The 14,838-nt window shown below is 42.8% G+C and overlaps 1 protein-coding gene across 6 annotated transcripts in view; it reads right to left on the bottom strand.

Annotated features, from left to right (window-relative positions):
* Bmal1 (basic helix-loop-helix ARNT like 1) overlaps positions 1 to 14,838 on the bottom strand; it is a 100,287-nt gene that overhangs the window by 13,013 nt on the left and 72,436 nt on the right. For 3 of the 6 annotated variants that reach the window (XM_076846911.1, XM_076846913.1, XM_076846915.1), the window contains 6 exons: positions 13,708 to 13,865; positions 12,025 to 12,104; positions 7,594 to 7,686; positions 6,510 to 6,627; positions 3,907 to 4,056; positions 795 to 1,041 (listed from right to left, as the gene is read on the bottom strand). In XM_076846911.1, the coding sequence (XP_076703026.1) occupies positions 795 to 1,041; positions 3,907 to 4,056; positions 6,510 to 6,627; positions 7,594 to 7,686; positions 12,025 to 12,104; positions 13,708 to 13,865 (846 nt within the window). The remainder of the gene's footprint in view (positions 1 to 794; positions 1,042 to 3,906; positions 4,057 to 6,509; positions 6,628 to 7,593; positions 7,687 to 12,024; positions 12,105 to 13,707; positions 13,866 to 14,838) is intronic. The other 3 variants (XM_076846912.1, XM_076846914.1, XM_076846916.1) reach the window with 1 other exon arrangement.

The raw sequence follows: 14,838 nt of genomic DNA, 5'->3' as shown, positions 1-14,838 counted from the left end.
ACCATATTAATTAGGTAAAATGTGGTAGAAATCTAAACACAAGTGCAAACTTCTCATTTTTACTGCCTATTTTTAAAAATCAGGAATCCAAACTCCAAAAGCTCTAGCAGCTGGGCCCATAAGAGCCTTTTCAAGTATTTTGTGGCTATCTCTAGTGGTCAGAAAAATTATTATCTTGAAAATATTCTTAAGGGAGGCAGCAAGGAGCAGGGAATTATAGTACTTCGGGTTCTCAGCCGAGTCTGGCAGCAGGCTGATTCTCAGTCTGGACCTCAGTTCTTTACTTATAAAACAAGGAGACTGAATTAGGTCACTGTTGTTCAATAGGACTTTCTGTGATGATAGACATGTTCTATGTGCCATTAGCCACATGTGGCTATCAAGTACTTATGTGACTAGTGAGCCTGAGGAACTGAATTTTTCATTTTAATTGATTAGGTTCAAATTTAAACAGCCATATGGGGCTACCATGTCTAATGACTACTGTATTAGAGAGCTCAGGACTACATAATTGTTTCCAGGATTTACATTTCAATCAAAGTAATGATCCTGGAGTATTTCACAGATTTAGATAGTAGGTCTACTATTTTTCTTTGGCTTTGGATGTCAAATCTCCCCACTTAACTGTTTATCAAAGAATGACACAGGAAATCTCTATTTTTAATATCTTAATGAATCTCAATTTTAGTATTTTTTTTGGGAAAGCTAGCTGACAGCCCAGTATTCTTTGCTTTTCAACTCAGGTTTCATAATCCTCTGCCATCATTGCTCAAGGGTGATATGCAGACCCTTACCTCTGGTCTACAAAGACAAATTTCCCATCTATTGCATGCCGAGAAACGTACTCCATGGATTTCACCCTGATTTCCCCGTTCACTGGTTGGGGAACCACATGAGAATGCAGTCGTCCAATTGCGACAAGGCAGCTGAGGTTACACCCCTCGTTGTCTGGTTCATTGTCTTCATCCAACCCCATCTTTGTGGGTGGCCAGCTTTTCAAATAGCCTGTGCTGTGGATTGTACAGAAGCTTTTTCGATCTGCTGGAAAGCAAAATCCATGGTTAGCATCAGTGCTGGGTCTGGGTCATAGAGGCATACAAGCAGTGGAGGGTGAGGTAGGATGTAGTTAAGGAATCCAAAAGTTTAAAAAAAGGCCTCATCCTTCAGAATTGAGCCTCTGGTGAACGAGGCCAATAGACTAAAGTCACCCAGTGTCATATATGTTTAGTAGAGCCAGTTATCACCAAGGGCTTTCCATATATGGAGGAAGCAATATCTCAATCTATGTGAGGAGAGGAAAGCTCCCAGAAAAATCAATATAGGAGGCTATTGAAGAAATAGCAGTGGCTAAGGGACTAGAATGTGCAAAGTTTAGAGAATGTACAAAGACACAGAGACATACCCTATATAAGAAATGGCCAAGATTTCCAGGTGGCTGAAATGAAAAAAAGGTTCTTGGGGGTAGAGCTGAGAAGCAGGTTGGGAGCAGATTATAAGGGTCTTGGACTGTTTGCTAACAAATAAATGTGTTGTTTATTTTTCAGACAGCGAATGGTGAACTTCCAAAGGTGTTCAAGTGGGAAAATAGCAAAGTCAAATTATGGCTTGGATACTTAGAGGGTGATGGATGAATAGGAAGAGAGTGGAAACCAGAAGTATGGACAGCTGGTTCAGAAGCCAGTGGCAAGAGATGACAAGAACTGAATGATGGCAGCATGGGGGAAGCAGGAGAGATTTCTGAGAACTGTAGGATTTGGCATGAATATCAGGCATAAAAGAAAATAAGACTGGCTCCCACTTTTCTGGATTGGGTTGTTGCTGATGTCATTCGTTGATTCAGTTGAAGCACCCGTGGACTTCAACGCCAAACAAACTCACAAGGAGAGTTCAGCAAGCATGTGTGCTGGCTACTAGAACAGAGTGGAAAACCCACAAGAAACACCCAGTGGAGCTGACAGTTGAGTCGGGGAGGCAGACTTTTAAACACATAATCACACAAGTAGCTATAGAACTGCAACTCTAAGAAAGCATTAGAAAGAAAGCCTGTGGGAGGCCATGAGAAGGCAGAAGGTGGAATGAGGCCAGAGTAAGAAGGTGAAGGGGACTGTCGGGGGTGAGGGGAGAGAAATTTCAATCCAAGTGACAGCATGGGCAGAGGCCTTGTCCAGAAAGGGGCTGAGGCATCAAAGGCAGGCAGCAGGGCTTAAATGCAGGCAATAGTGGCAGGGTTGTGTGCTCATGTTAAATATTTTGAAATTTTCTTCAAAAGCCTGGGAAACAATAAAGGGTTTTTAGCAGGTAACTGATAAGAACATTTTATTTAAAATAGGTCTTCCTGGTAGCTTTATGGAGGTGCAGAAAACCCACAGAGCCTACCGCATCATGCTTGGCGACAGCTGAGGGTAGCCTGACCTGAGTGATAGTGGTGCATGGAGATGGCTAAACACTGCAGGTAACTTCTGCACATGAGACCATTGTGGCAGGACCTTGTAACTAATGAGGAGTGGGTGGTGGGAGGAGTAAGGCTTCTTCCCAGCCTCTAGCATGAATAGCTGGCTGGTGCCATTTACATTAAAGGAGGGAGTCCAGTGGCTACTTTGGCATGTATCATGTTTGAAAAGCCCCTGAGATATCAAAGCAGATACATTCACTCCACCATTAATTTATAAATCTGGAGTTCAGGGCTGGGGTTGTAGCCCAGGGGTAGAGCGCTGGGCATGCGTGAGGCCCTGGGTTTGATTCTCAGCACTGCATATAAATAAATAAATATCCATCCACTACTAAAAATCATTTAAAAAAATCTGGAGTTCAAAAGAAAAGCCTGGGCTAGAAATGTAAACTTGGAAAATATTGGCATGTAAATGGCACTTAAAGCTAAGGGAGGGGCTGGGTACAGTGGTGCAGGCCTGTAATACCACCTACTTGGGAAACTAGGTAGGAGGATCACAAGTTAAAGGCCAGCCTGGGCAACTTATTGAAAGCATGTCTCAAATTAAAAAGGGCTGGGGGAGTAGCCCAGTGATAGAGCACTCCTGGGTTCAATCCTCAGTGCCAGACCAAAACCAAAAAACAAAACAAAACAAAAAAACAAACCTAAGGGAGTGGGTGATATTACTACTGGTGGATCAGTGTAGACTGAGGAAAGAAGCCCCAGGTTAGAGGGGAGGAGCCAAGAAAAGGAACCAGGAAGAGAGCTGGAGTGGCAGAGGATGGGGTTGAGAAGAAAGTAGTTTCATGGAATGCTGGGGAAGAGAACCCCTGGCAACAAGGAAGAGCAAAGAAAAGTGTTCACTACCAATCATCCCTACCCAACTTGTTCCCCCAGTGAATGTGCTAATCAATGTTAAGAGTTGTTGTTTGATTTTCCTGCAGTGTGAAATGATTTGCTGTGTGATGTTGTGATGCATAGAGTATCCCCCCCAAAAAACCTATAAATCCTCACTGAACAAAGGACCAGGACTCACTCCCTGGGACCGCTGTATCAGAAATGGTTGTGAGTCCAGGCTCGAGCTTGCAATAAAGACTCTTGTGTGATTGCAAAAAAAATAAAAAATAAATAAATAAATAAAAGTGTTCACTGCATTTAGCAGCATAGAGGTCACTGGTGAAATTCGTGGATTGCTTAGAAGGCAGTTAGAATTGTGGCTTATGGTATTCTTTCCCAACCATATTATAATAAACAGAATTTCAACAGAGGAAGCCTCTCCACAAATCTTTGTCACTGTGGCAACATGTGGGGGCCTTGTGGCTCTGTCCCCTGCTCCTCACATCCCTTATGCTGTGGAGGGACAGCAGGGCCTGGCTGCAGACTTGGCTATGAGGAACCACTGAACCAGCACTCTGCAGAGGGCTCCCTTGCAGAAAGCAAACCTCCTCCCAGGATCTTAAAGAACTGTCAAATTGTACCTTTTTTCTTTGAACAGGTGGAGGGGAAGTCCTTGTCTTCGACCTTCACTGAAGGCCTGTTACACTTCATCCTACAGAAGAAAGAACGTCGTGCTCCAGAACATAATCGAGACGGCCCAGGGGTTATATCTGTTTTAACTGGAAGTCCAGCTGCAAATCAACACACAAAATGTGATGAACTGAGAGTGGTGCTGCCTGTCAGGAGGGGGAACGTGACCTTGAACAATCTGTTTCTTTACTGTCTCCCTGTAAGGCAAAAAGAACACTTCTCCCAGCTTAGACCTCCAAAAAATGCAGTAAAGATCCCTATGTTATTAATCGAGAAATATTCAGAGATCATGTAGAAAGCACTAGTGCACAAATGGCTTAGATACTCTGGAGGATAAAAAGAAATACTGCATAGCATTCCTCTCTAACAGCAGCTCACAAATGAGAAGGGGAAATGGAAGTACACCAAGAAGAGAACAGTGACAACAGCGTATTATTATGCCAAGTAAATAGCAAGGACAGCCTGTGTTTCCCAGAGGAAGAACTCCAGCTGGGACCTGAAGGGTGGGCAAGGTTTAGATATCAGCATGGAAAGGAAGAAATGGGGTTCCCTAAAATTCTTGACCTGGCTGTAGGCCACAATCCCTTAATGCTCTTTTGACATAGATTCTTGGATCCCATTCTAGACCTGTGCTGTCCTGTGCTGTAGCCACTAGCTGCATGTGGCTGTTGAGCACATCCTTATGGCTTTTCAGAACTGAGGAAAGAAGTGGTATGAGTATGAAACACACAAAAAAATATCAAAAAAAGTAAAAGAACTTATTAATTTTTTGTAATTATTTCATGTCAAAGTTACATTTTGGATTTGTTGGGTTACATGAAATACATTATTAAAATTAATTTTACATTCAGTTTTACTTTTTTAAAATGTAGCTACCAGGAAATATAAAATCACATGCAGTTTCTGTTTGTAATTGCATTTTGCTTCTATTGGGCCGGGCTCTTCCAGACCAAACAAATTCAATTGGTCTGACCATGTTGGGTGCTCCTGGGGTGCTCTGATGTACAGCCTCCTTACAATGCAAAGGGCTGAGCAGTACAGAAGGTGGGGGCTGCAAATCTCATAGGCAGGAAAAGCATCCCATAGCCAGCATAGGAGCAATCAGAGGGAGGAGTGGCTGCTGCCCAGACTCCTCCGGGCAATTCTTCCCTCCTCTCTTATCCCCATATTGCTCCCTCCCTGATCTGTCCCACCCAGCTCAAGTCCTCCACTGTGTCCCCTTCCTCCACATTTGATCCAGAGGCACTGAGCAAGCCACAAGACTCTACACCTCTATACCTGTCCACAGATGGTTTTCTCTGCTCTTTTCCTCCTTCATCACCTGGCAAATACTAAATCTTTACAGATCCATCTCAGCTGTCATCTACTCAGTGATGCCTGTCCTCACACCCACATGAGCATGAATCATCCTGCTCTTGACACCTGGTGCTATTTCTATGGCTGCACCTATGACACAGTGTGCTGTATGCTGACTATATGGTAAAGCCTCAAAGGCTAGGACAAAACACCATCTTGTTCTCCTTAGGTCACTAAAAAGAGGCCAAGGCCAGACTATAAAGGGCAATGGGTACCAGGGACTACATTTTACTTTCAGGAAAAGTGTGCCTTAATGAAAAGAATGTTTTAAAGGCAATTCCTCTGTGGTATTTCCCTCAGGGATTAATGTGAAGAACTTGGAAGCAGGAACCTAGTTAGACCATGACTTCAGTGGACCATGGTGAATCCAGTACTGTTATCATACTTGCTGTGTGCTGTGGATTGACCCACATTCTTTATGGAGTATATCAACATATTGACTTCTTGCAACAACTCAATTATTGAAATAGGTACTATTTTGCAGATGAGGAAACAGGCACAGAGAAGTTAAGTAGCTTTCTCAAAGCTAGTGAGTAGCAGAGCCAGGATGTGCACCTAGCAGTAAGCCAGCTTTCAGAGTCCACGTTCTTTAGCTGTAGTGGGATCAGTAGGAAAGAGCTCCTGGGATCTAGCACAGGAGGTGCAGGACAGGGTACAGGAGTGGGAAACAGGAGACAATATGAATGATGGTTCTCCTGCTGCGGAAAGAAAACCAGAAAAGGAGGAGCCAACCCAGTGAGGAATCATTTGGGCCAAAGAAACATCATATTTACACTGGGAGTTTTCTTACTTGTATCTTCTGAGACTGCATGTGTGCAATTCAGATACACAGAGGCAATTTGTTCTGGGAGAATAAATGAAAGTGTTGTGAGCACTTTAAATTCAGGGAGCATGTAATTGGGAACTTCTAGACTGTGGGAGGCGGGGGAGACTAAAAGAATCAAGACAAAGCTCTTCCAAAGAATTTGGACATTGAACTTTTTTCTTCTTTATGTAAAATTTTAAAAAACACCACCAAAAAACAAAACCAAAAGAACATAGATAATTCCATTTAGCTGCAGATGGCAGCTGTAACTGAGGAAAAGGGCATCAAGGTAGGAAGGGTATGGGAAGGCCACCACACACATCTCCCTGCTTGCTGGGGACTCGGTGGTCCTAGGAGCCGCTGCTGAGGCCACACCTACTCCCCTCGACTCACTTTTTGCATCTATGAGCCGCTCCCGGGGTGCTGTGTCAGAGGAGGAGAGCTGCTCCTTGACTTTGGCGATATCTTTAGGGTGCAGGTAGTCAAACAAACTCTGACCAATCAGATCGTTCTGTGGGGATGAAATGTTATAAATAACAAGTCAACTGCAGGTGGAATATAAGTGAAGCAGCATGTGCTTAGCATCTGTACATCTTCTGTCTTTATTTTGTATTTTTAAGCATGAGGAATCTCAAATATTTCCTATATGAGCATGAAAATATATCAGCATCAGGAGGCTGATTTTGATAACCTATGAGGGAAAAGGTTCAATTATATAAACAATTCACGCTCCTCTGATGCAAGAATCTTCTGGCTGTATGTATTCTTTTTCACTTATTTTCAAGTTCCCTGTAAAATGTCAGAAGGAAGAATGGAGGCTGTGGGCTCTGATACCAGCTCTGATATTAAGTCTCTGTTTTTAAGCAAGTCAGGTCACCTTATGCCTCAGTCACCTTATGTATTAACAGAGATAATAAAACTTCCTCCATACCTGTGCTCTAAGACTAGAAAGAACACAACATCTTGGAAAAAGTGAATTTACATAAATCTGAATTTATTTAAATGCCATTTTTATTCAGTTCTGCCTATGGAGATTCCATACAAATACCAGTGTGTGAATGAGTGAATGGATGAATGAACAGAAGTTCTGAGGACATAACAGGTGAAAAGCTTGGTTCTAGAAGCTTCCATATGTTACTCTTATTTGATCATACAAACAACCGTAAAAAATATGGTTTATTATAGTTAGTTTTTAGAGGAAGCTAAAGCTTGGCAGAGCTTCACATCATCGCAAACACACATGGGGTGGATTTCCAAGTTTCTTATTCTTAGGTATCAAATTACCTGCCTTTCTCTCTTGACAGATAGCCTTACTCCCCACCCTAGTATACAGTTGTGGGATATTTATTTTGCTACAATAAGAAAGCTATAAAGCTGTTGATCAGATCAGTGTTAGCCCTTCTGCTGGGGTAAATAAGTTTAAATCCATTTCTCTGTTAAGAATTTGAGAAATTTCTGGAAGAAGTGTGAACAATACCTGGCTATAGTTGAGGATCTTGAAGACAGACTCTGAGACAAAGAGTATCTTCCCTCGGTCACATCCTACGACAAACAAAAATCCATCTGCTGCCTAATCAGGAGAAATGGATAATCAATTTATCATACTTTAGGATACACATTTTGTACTCACTTTGATAGCAAATCTAGGATTTGTTTTCTAACTGTCCAAAACACAGGAACCCTCACTGATTGTGTCACTGGTATCCTAAGAACAGGATGCTTAAAAATAAAGACTTTATGAGGATAATACGATTCTCTGCAAGTCGGATATATTGTCATCTAATGATTTTAAGGAAAAATTCAATTAAAATTATGTTTCAAAACAGAACACGGCTTAAGAATGTCTTCTTTATTGAACGATAAATTATGTTCAGATAAATTATGTTCCACTGCTCCAATTATAACAACTTTATGGAGAATTATAGAACCTGAGATTGCAAGGACTCTCTGAGATCAGAATCCCCTCTCCAGTGGCTCAGCCACCATCTGCCCTCAACTTGAATACCTTTAGTGACTGGGAGCTCTCCAGAACTGTGGTTCTCAACATTGGGAGTAGTGGTTTTGTTTTCATTTTTAGGCTGATGTTCTGGCAAAGGACTAGGTCACTGGTATTTTTTTAACCCTCATCCCATGATTCAAATGTACACAGGGTTGGAAACTACTGCCCTCAAATATTATTCCTCAAGCTAGAGCTGGGCCATGTGTATTCTAAGTGAGACCAAAAAAAAAAAAATTTCCCATTAGATTCTTCTTATTCTTTCTTCAGCTTAAATACAGGTAAAAATCTTTGATGCCAACAAAGACAGGTACGGAGATGGGATGTTTGGCAGAGTGACTGATGCAGGTGGATGCCAAAGCTATAGTGCTCGAGAGCATAGGCTATTCCGTCTGTGTGTGCAAGGGTCTTCTGGTGACAAGGAGAGTGCTTCCTACTCCATCACACCCTTGCCCTTAAGACTGCTCTCCTAATGCACAGTGGGTTCATTGCTTACGTTATTCACAAGTCTTCAGTCAGTTCTTTACAAGAATCTAGAGAAATGCTGTTCTCTTTTCTACAAAAGGGCCTTTGGGATGTAGTTTAATTCAAAAAACTAGTAAATGAATTCATGCTCCAGAAGGTAAAAGAAAGGTGTGGGCTACAAGGAGGGCGTGAAAGGGAAACAGAATCATTACTGCCAGGAGAGCCTGGCAGGCCACCCAGCCAGAGGACTTTGGGGAGGATCCTTCCCTAAGTCAGGTCCCTAAGCTGACCCAGGGGCAAAGGAGGATAGTAAAGGGGAAGTAACTTTCCAAGCACCATCTGCTGGAAGCCTCATTCTGTCAAAAAATAGGGCCTTCATAACTTCCTTATTCATCTTGCAGACAATCTGATATCTCATAGGAAAAGGGCTTTCACGGATGTGGTTATTTGGTACAAAAGGGGTCTGGGCAAAAGGTGACTGAGACATCCTGGTGGGAATATTGGGCAGTCAGGCCTGAACTAAGGCATCAGCAAAGAGGATTTCAACATATCCAGGGGAGAGTGAGTGGGTTGTGAAGGCCAGTGACGGCAGTCCATGCAGGGGAGGCTCCGCACAGTCCCACTCTGCGGCACTCTAGCAAACAGATCCCAGGAGCAGGAGCTGAGCCCTAGGGGATAGCTGAAGAGCAGGGGTTGGGAGAACACTACTAGCACCAAAGTCCACAAGGACAGTCAGGGCAGGCTCCTTCTTGGGGAACATGATACTAGTGAGTAAGTGGCACAGAGGTCCTGGTAGCATCTGACTCATTTTCGTAGAGTATCTAGACATTATAAGCTGGTCAGGCTGACTGACCATAACACAGGTTTTAAAAGATATTTTGAAAGCACTAGATAAACAGAGTGGTTAGTCAGATTGGCACTAGTGGAAGTCTCCTACCTGCTGACTAATGGTCTGGTCTGACATCACTTGAGTGGAGTCTGCTTTCTATGGAGTAAATTTCTGGCTACTGGACACCTGGAAGTGTTAAGTGTTAAGGGGTTGGACAGTATTTCACAGCCACTGATATGTGCCATCGAGGTGAAACAAGCTTCACCAGGGAAGACAGAGCCCATGAGCTGTACGAAACAGAGGAGTAGAAGAACAAGTCCAAGGAGGAGCTCAGCTTGAATAGGAGTATAATCCTTGTTCTAGACCCTGATCAGTGCAGGCATATCTGATAGGAAATTATTTTTAAAAGCAGCAACAAAAAATTATTAAATGTGACATTTCAAAAGGAACATTACACACACACACACACACACACACACACATTTTTTTGCCCTAAAAATTTTCAAATTCTTAATATGCTAATGGGAGCCAGTGACACAATTCGAAGGGTCCAATACAAAATGAAAATGCAGCTATCCTTGTTCAAAAATCAAGCTTTTCAAGCAAGCAGGGGCCTTAGGTGACTGCACAGGTCAAATGTCTATGAAGGCAGCCTGGACAGCAGCTCCAGAGATGCTCAGACCTAGTTTAACTTTTACTTCAGTGAGAACCTCCCTGAGAACAAAGCTTTATGGAAAGGACGAGGAGGTAGGGGCGAGTTGGATATCTGAATAACTGTCCTGGGAGTAGTAGCCAAAGGACTATCACTCACTTGCCAGGAAACCTGAGCCCCACCTGAAGCCCCACTGATTTGGATGTTCCTGGCACGGTACCATTAACCAGCAAAGATACAAAAATGCTTGCCCAGTTGGTGAATAAAAGAGCATTAAGGGCACAGAGGCATGCCTAGCAGACCACATGTCACATAAAGATTCAAAGGGTTGTTAATGACAAGCTGGATAGTATAGTATAGTCATCCAAAAAAATAGAATGCAACAGAGATAAAAGAGAAGTCCTAAGTTGAGACACAAACTGCATCTGTACAAGATGTAAAAAGCCTCACCTAACATTATTTTATGTACAAGAGAACTAGGGAAGGAGCAGTATCGAAGCTACCCAAAATGTGGCAGTAATAAGGTGGCTTCTATGACACCACTCAACCTCAGGCCAACCAGACATCAGCCTAAGTGATGAGCTGGGTCGTGTGAGCCACTCGTGCAGGGAAATCTAACAAATGGATGTGGCTTTGGACAGTGTTATAGCAGATACTTTTGGGGGGTCGGTTCCTGCTCCCATGTCCTTCTCTCTGCTTAGCTTCATCATGTATGGTAGGAAATCTGTATACTTGCTTCTGTCTGCACCCTGCCCTACAGCTAAGGGTAACCAAGGGACATATTTCTAGACATGAAAACATCTGGGAAGGCATATCCTTTCCTGATAAAAAGGAAAGACAGTCTAAAGCCTCCCCAACCCCATAAAAGAGCCTGGTTCCTGCTGACCTCAATAACCAACACAGTAACTTCCACAGAACCTATGTGGAACCACTTACATTTGAGAAAAACTTCTGCATTTATTTATTATATCCATGGTTCCTTGCAGCTGAAAACTTTCCCGCTTAATAGAGCACATCATGAGGGAATGAAGAGAGAATTCTATGATGTGTTATGGGCTAGACTTACAGAGCGTCTGAAGCTAGCTTGAGTTGAAAAGGGATAGCAGTGATCCAAAGATCCAGCTGGGTTGCCCTCTATCCAGGGGTTTTGTAAACTTCTACTGAACGATGGGAGACAGTCTACTGCCATACCACCCAGAATGCACCTGATGGCATCTGAAAGATGGGGGCCAGATGCTGTAGGTGGCTGGATGGGGAAGGCTGGCCCTGGCTGTGTGTAAGGAGGAGGCAGACATCCTTCCTTTAAGTTAACATTTTTTCTATTTCCCATTTTACAGTATGCAAGAGGACATGTCTTTCCATTTCTTTGCCTTTAATTTTCAAGTTGATCTTACTCTATCCAGCAACATGCCTTGGAGCTTTGTGCAGACTTCACCCTGAAAGCCAGCAAGATCCCAAGGCACCATTTCAATCATCTGTGTGCAGAGACTGAGCAAGACAGAGCACCAAAGTCAAGCAGAGGAAAGCATGTGCCTCTTTCATTTTCCTCTTGGTGTTTTATTGTTTTGATGGATTTTGGTATAAAGATTTAGGTGGATATTTTTGTGCCAGTGGTTATATCAAGACAAGAGAAAGTTTCGACTGTCATCAGTTTTAGTCCCCTTTCTAAAACCTTGATGCAGAAATGTGACTCTTATTCTCTCCTATTTTGAACAAAACCCGGCCTCTCCTGGGTTAAAATCACAATAGCACAGACCTTCCATTTTTACTTAAGCAATGGCAGAATAGAGGCGAAAGGTTCTGTGGAAGGAACATGAAGTCTGCCCAAACAATAAGATGGCAGCAGAGACCTGACGACTAGGATCCTAAAGAACTCAATGTTGACACCAACTCCCCACATGCAGGCACTCACTCTAAATTTATAAAAATCAATGTTGTGGAAAATAATTCCATAGCTATGACCTACCCTGAGAATGAGGTGTTTCAATTCATCATCTGATAGAAAAGTTGGTTTATAGTTTGCTTCTGTATATGGATTGGTGGCACCTAGGAGGAAGAAGAGGAAGAGTTGGAAGACTTTACGTTCAGACAGTATCTCACTCTACTTCACTACCTCAAACCTTCTGGATGAAGCCTAGACCCTACTACCTAGGATTTACATTTTGTCTTCTTTTTACTTCAATGAGACAGGGCTAGATCTGGTTTTAGGCAGAATCTTACCATGCCAAAGAGAACTCCCTTGGAAAGAGAACACTGTGGCCGGCATGAGCTTTAACAAGCGTGCTTTTCTTATGGGGAACACCAAGAGATAATAGGAGGAAGTTAAAATTTTGCAAACTGGTAGAGGCTCCTGGGAGGGTTCCCACCTCCCAAGCTCCATATTGGGGGTTGTCTATCAGTCCGTCAAGTCACCACTCTAAATGTTCCTTCCCGAGAAACAGTCCTGAGCAATGAACTACAGAGGTCCTTGAGCATGTGCTCCTCTTGGTGGGGGTGGTTAATGAGCTTAGCTGCTATCACAGTGCAGCTCCAGCGCCCAGGACTGAAAGGGGACAAGACTGTGTTTAAAAGGCTGTTAATCTGGTATTTTTCAGGAGAAAAATAACAGAAAAATGCCAGCAGTAAATGACTTGGAAGCTTCAGAACTATGTGTAGAATAGCAAAGGAATAAAATGAAGCAGCTCTATTATACCTTGAACTTTTCTACATTTTTCCCTTCCAATTTAATTTAGTTCGTAATAACCCATATCATCTTTGCTAAAATGAATTTTTGAATGCATTCTTCAAGCCTAAGATACAACATTCAACTCTTCTGGAATAACGATAAAAAATCAGAAACAAACAAACAAACAAAAAACAACTACTTCTTATTTCTGGTGGCCTCATCAAATATTAGATGGGACTCTTTTACCACACATGTCAGATATGACTGAGTACCCACTTTCCAATTTCATTTAATAGTCCAAGTCTAACTATGGAAAATTCCAGGAACAGCATTCACTAAAATGCCTGATACATTTCAGATTCTCCTGTGGTTTGGATAAGTTACTTCCACTTTTCTGCCTCTGTTTTCTCACCCTCCCCACACTCGGCAAAGAAGGAAAATACTGCCTCCCTCATAAAGAGTCAATCTAGTTCGGGAAAATTCCAGGAAGATGAAAATATCATCAGTGTTCATTCCTGACAATAAAACTTAGCAAGAACTATCTATCAACCAGTGACTCACTCTTCAAAGAAGTCATGTTAAATGTTTCTCTTAAGAACTGAAACTGACTTTTCTGCGTCACTGTGTGCACCCACATTTCTGATCTTTATAAGTGCAAGGGTGGGACCCAATACATGCACATGTAAGATGGGATATCAGTGGTGCCCTCTGATACGCAGCAGCTCAGCAACATGTGCATTCAGAGAGGTATGCAAAGCTCACAACTGAAGTCCTCGGAGGATGTCTGATTGCAAAACTGCATCTCAGTACCCACATATACTCAATAATTGCCTCTTTGGCATCATTATCTATTGCCAAAAAGCAAAGGCACATTACACAGGGCTACACATTTGCAAGTAATCACCATTTTCTTGAGGGACTCAGGAACTTCTAGGTATCGTTTGTGGGCAAGGACATAAAGGACAATAAAGCCCAGGGTCTCACCTCTTAATGTTTTCATGTGCTGAACGGCCATCCTTAGCACGGTCAGTTTATCTAATTTCCTGGACATCGCATTACACGTTGGTACCAAAGAAGCCAATTCATCAATAAAACTGTTCATTTTATCCCGACGCCTCTTTTCAATCTGACTGTGAGCTTCCCTGAACAAGATGAAAAATGATTTCTTATAAAACATGTGCAAGTATCAAGGAAACGATGACAAAAATAAATGAGTTGTAACTGTTTTCATTATTCATCTAACAGGTAAATTTAGAATTTGCACAATTATTCAAATTATACTTTTCTACTAAAGTCACCCCAAAATGGTTTCACTGTCATGTCAGAATTAGTTTTTTTAGGCTCATCTTATCCTTAGAATTAAGAAAAAGAATTTCCCTTTCACAGTAAACTGAATTGCTAATTTCTCCTCATTGCTTTTCCTCTCAATATCTATAAAATTGGATTTTGAGATGGGGGTGGAAGGAGGGAAGAATGGAGGTGGAGGTTTAACAGGATTAAACACCCAGAACAGCCACAGTGAGTACCCTATGTCCCCTAGTGGGTGCCTCTGAGGCCTATGCAGAGCCTGCTGTGTGGCCTGCAGAGGGCATCACTTCTTTCTTGTCAGAGAATCATTGACTGAGGGGCCTGTATCAACACTGCCATCCTTGGATCAACCAGGGCCCATCTAGATACAGCAGATGCTATCCCACACCAGTCCCCAAGCTTCTCTGAGGGATGTCACATTACTCCCTCCTGGGAGTGGCCACCCACCTTGGCAGGAAGACACTTCCCTGCCATTTGTGATTGTCCTCCTAAGGAGGTACACCAACAATGGATATGTAGCTACAGAGGGTGGGACCCCCTGCAAAGTCTGGTCTGCAAGGGAAAGGCTAGAAGTCGCAGTGAACTTAAAAAGTTAGCTACTTTCTGCAGGCCCCTACTTCTGTGTCAGTATACAGGCTCAGATGGCCCTGGTACTGATGGCAGGGAAGCTTGAGGGCCCAATGACAAGAGGTCAATAAATATGGCTGGAGGCAGGGAGGACCAAGTTAAGACCTACTCAAGGGAGCAGGATGTGCCCTAGGTCTGGCCTTCAGATGCAATTTGCTGTGTCATAAGGGCTCCCGTGGG

This window comes from Callospermophilus lateralis, chromosome 2, assembly GCF_048772815.1.
Source record: "Callospermophilus lateralis isolate mCalLat2 chromosome 2, mCalLat2.hap1, whole genome shotgun sequence".
Lineage (NCBI taxonomy): Eukaryota > Metazoa > Chordata > Mammalia > Rodentia > Sciuridae > Callospermophilus > Callospermophilus lateralis.
Note: the sequence above shows the minus strand (reverse complement) of the source record. Positions and strands in the feature narration are given on the sequence as shown.